This window comes from Choloepus didactylus (genome assembly GCF_015220235.1).
Source record: "Choloepus didactylus isolate mChoDid1 chromosome 25 unlocalized genomic scaffold, mChoDid1.pri SUPER_25_unloc4, whole genome shotgun sequence".
NCBI classification, from domain to species: domain Eukaryota; kingdom Metazoa; phylum Chordata; class Mammalia; order Pilosa; family Megalonychidae; genus Choloepus; species Choloepus didactylus.
In genome coordinates, this window is record NW_023637609.1 from 26864 (window position 1) to 30255 (window position 3392).

At 37.0% G+C, this 3392-nt stretch overlaps 1 protein-coding gene across 1 annotated transcript; it reads left to right on the forward strand.

The window, feature by feature from the left end:
* The first annotated feature begins 2039 nt into the window (after positions 1-2039).
* On the forward strand, positions 2040-3005 carry LOC119525689 (olfactory receptor 18-like). The gene has a single exon (XM_037824519.1). It carries the CDS (start codon positions 2061-2063, stop codon positions 3003-3005), a length of 945 nt encoding a protein of 314 aa, XP_037680447.1. The 5' UTR covers positions 2040-2060.
* Positions 3006-3392: the final 387 nt, after the last annotated feature.

A 3392-nucleotide genomic window follows, 5' to 3' on the forward strand; every position in this document is an offset into this window, starting at 1 on the left:
GGAGTAAGTTCTGTGAATTACCCAAATGAGCTACTCTTTTAAAGGACTTTTCATACAATATACAGTACTCCATTGTGTTTTCCATGAGTACTACCTCATTTTACAGCACAGTTTGGAGACTTAAGATAAAGCATTTCCTACACAAGGTGGAAATTTCATGTAGAGCAATAAAAAATAAAAATTACAAGAATGACATCAGGTATATTTATGATTCTACAGGTTAACAGTAAGAACAAGTGGTTAATTTTGTTTGCTTTTTCTATTATGAAAGAAACAGGCAATTAATGTTAAAATTTAATTCTTAGATTATTACTACCCATAGAAATATCCTTATACATTTATGTTATAGAAATTATTAGTTGTGTTAATGGAGTGGAGAAGAAGAATTTTGAAACGATTGTTGGAATAACAAATTGACAAAGTGGTGTTCATCCCCCAAGTGATACCATGCATGAGTTAAACTAGACATTTACTAGAGGTGTGTACCTTTTAGAGAGACATAAAACACACAACTGTAGTAAAGGAGAATGTTTGGGGGTATTGCATATAGGAGAAGGCTACTGTGAAAACTTACAAGAAAACTATTTATGAATACTTATGTCAATGTTAACATTATAAATCTATCAGATAAATGTACCAAGAATATTCATGACAGTGGTGTCTTAGAGGGATAGATTTAAGTAAAAGGGATAATGCAGGGATAGGAGGAAAGACAAATGTTATTGGCAACACTTTAAATCTCTATAGCATTTGAAGCAAATATTTTTAAACATTTGAATTTTTAATACAGTGCTTGGCTACTAATGATAATAATAATAGATAAAATGAATGAAGCATTTCTATGTTCCTGACATTTTTCTAGGGAAATGGTTCATAATTCTAGAGGTACTTAGAATCACCACTGGCCACCTATGTACAATTTCTGATATCATTGCTCCTAGACTGTAACTTGGTGTCTGTATATTTTAGCAGAACCATGGGTATTTATAAAGATCAATGAGATTACAGAACTACTGCACTGAGCACTCTCAACATTTTATTTTACTTAATTTTCTTAAGCAATCCTCTAATGCAGGTTCAATTATTATGTATATGTAAATGTCAACTGATTAAATACACTTGCGTTTAGTATAGAATCAAATTTTTTGATTCTAGGGGTTTCTGATGATTTTGAAGCCACAGGGTGGAACACCACACAATATTTGTTTCAGATATCAAGACTGATGTGTATAAACATACACACAAACACACACACACACAGAGATGAAGAGTATATGGAACGTGTATTATCAATATAAGATGGCTATTTGAGTAGACCAGGTTAGGTCTCTAAAACTCATCTGAAAATGACTTGTGGGGGCAAGATAATTTGTATTTCTATTATGGTTAGTGGGTAAGACCAGGTTCAGAGTCCTCATGCAATGGCTTTTTCTTGCCTGGTTTTACTTAATTTCCTTTAGCAGTCTTCTAATGCAGGTTCTGGCTTATGTGAAAAAGGATAGCAGTAGGGTATCTCATCACCTTCCCTGTATGTGGAACAGAAAGCAACATTGAAGGTGAGACTAAAATGTTTTTAGGAGTCAAACATACAAAAATTGGAATCAGACTCCTTGTTAAAGCTTATATAAGGTATCCATAAATTGTCCAAAATCAGGAGAACTCATTTCAGTAGTGTAAAATATATCTGATGGTGTTCTTATGTCCTTTAATTAGACCATTTTTTTCTTAGAATAAATTTTATCCCTTATGTTTCAACTGATGAAACAAACATTTAATCATGTTCATGTATTTTTTTCAGCCTGATGTCCTTGCTTCTAGATTCTCCATAGTGGGTATCTAGAGAAACAGGTGAAAATCAAATAAAGAAATGAAAAGGAGTCATAAGAAATATGGGTTTGTAACAAATGGAGAGTATTACTGAAGGTATCAAGATGTGTGCCTCTTGAGTATGAATACTTTATACTTTAATTTCTTCAATCTGAAATGAAAACACTTTGTTGTCTGTATACTACTTCCTAATAACCTAATCCTATTTCCTTTTCCAAATATGTCTCTGCTTCATGGAACCACAGAATCTAACCAGTGTCTCAGAATTCATCCTCTTAGGGTTCACAGCTGACCCAGAACTACAAGCCCTCCTATTTGGGGTGTTTTTGTCCATGTACCTAGTCTCCATTCTGGGGAACTTACTCATCATGTTGACTGTGAGCTCTGACTGCCACCTCCATAACCCCATGTACTTCTTTCTTTTCAACCTGTCCTTGGCTGACATTGGTTTCACCTCTACCACAGTCCCAAAGATGCTTATGGATATCCACATTCATGGAGGAGTAATCTCCTATACAGGCTGCCTGATTCAGTTGTCCTTTTTCAGTCTTTTTGCATGTTTGGAAAGTCTGATTCTGACTGTGATGGCCTATGACAGGTTTGTGGCAATCTGTCATCCTCTCCACTATCAAGTTATCATGAAACCCTGGCTATGTGGCCTACTGGTTCTGCTTTCTTTTATCATCAGCATTTTGGACTCCCAGCTACAGTTCTTAATGGTATCACAGCTAATATTCTGCTCAGATGTGGAGATTCCTCATTTCTTCTGTGACCTTCCTCAGCTCCTCAAACTTGCTTGTTCTGATGCCTCCTTCAGTAACATATTATTACATTTTACTGTTGCCATCTTTGCTGGAATTCCAGTCTCACTGATCATTTTCTCTTATACCCAAATAGTTTCCTCCATTCTGACAGTCCCATCTTCAGGTGGGAAGTATAAAGCCTTTGCCACCTGTGGCTCTCACCTGTCAGTTGTTTGCTTGTTTTATGGAACAGGCATGGGAGTGTACCTGAGTTCAGCCTACTCACATTCACCCAGGAACACTATTGTGGCCTCAGTGATGTATATGCTGGTTGCCCCCACACTGAACCCCTTCATCTACAGCCTGAGGAACAGGGACATCAAACAGGCCCTGGGGTCAATCCTCAGAGGAACACCCTCTTTCCAAGTAGGGTGAGGAACTGTGAAAAAGGACAGCCTCCATCAAACTGTGAGGGGTATGACAGACCAAGAATGACTCAGACAAGTCATTTGCAAGAAAGATAGAACATTTCTTGGGGCTTGCATGGTTCTTCATACTGGCAGCAGAAAGAGAGACAGTAATTCTTTGCTTTGATGGCCTGCACTGACCAGTGGAGAGGGTAATGTTTTATAAGATTTAGACAAAGGGAGATGTGTTTGAGGTAGTAGTGCAGTGTGGTTGGCTGTGTATATATTCAAATTGTTACGCATCTACAACATTTCATATTTTCCTCCTTGGCATAACTTTTGGTGGTGGTGCTGTTTATCTTACTGGGCATAGCTTCTGACAACACTGCTGTTTTCCTCAAGCTAAGATTTATTG

Coding starts and splice junctions, on each gene's coding strand:
- LOC119525689 (XM_037824519.1), top strand. CDS start 2,061: ATGGAACCACAGAATCTAACCAGTGTCTCAGAATTCATCCTCTTAGGG.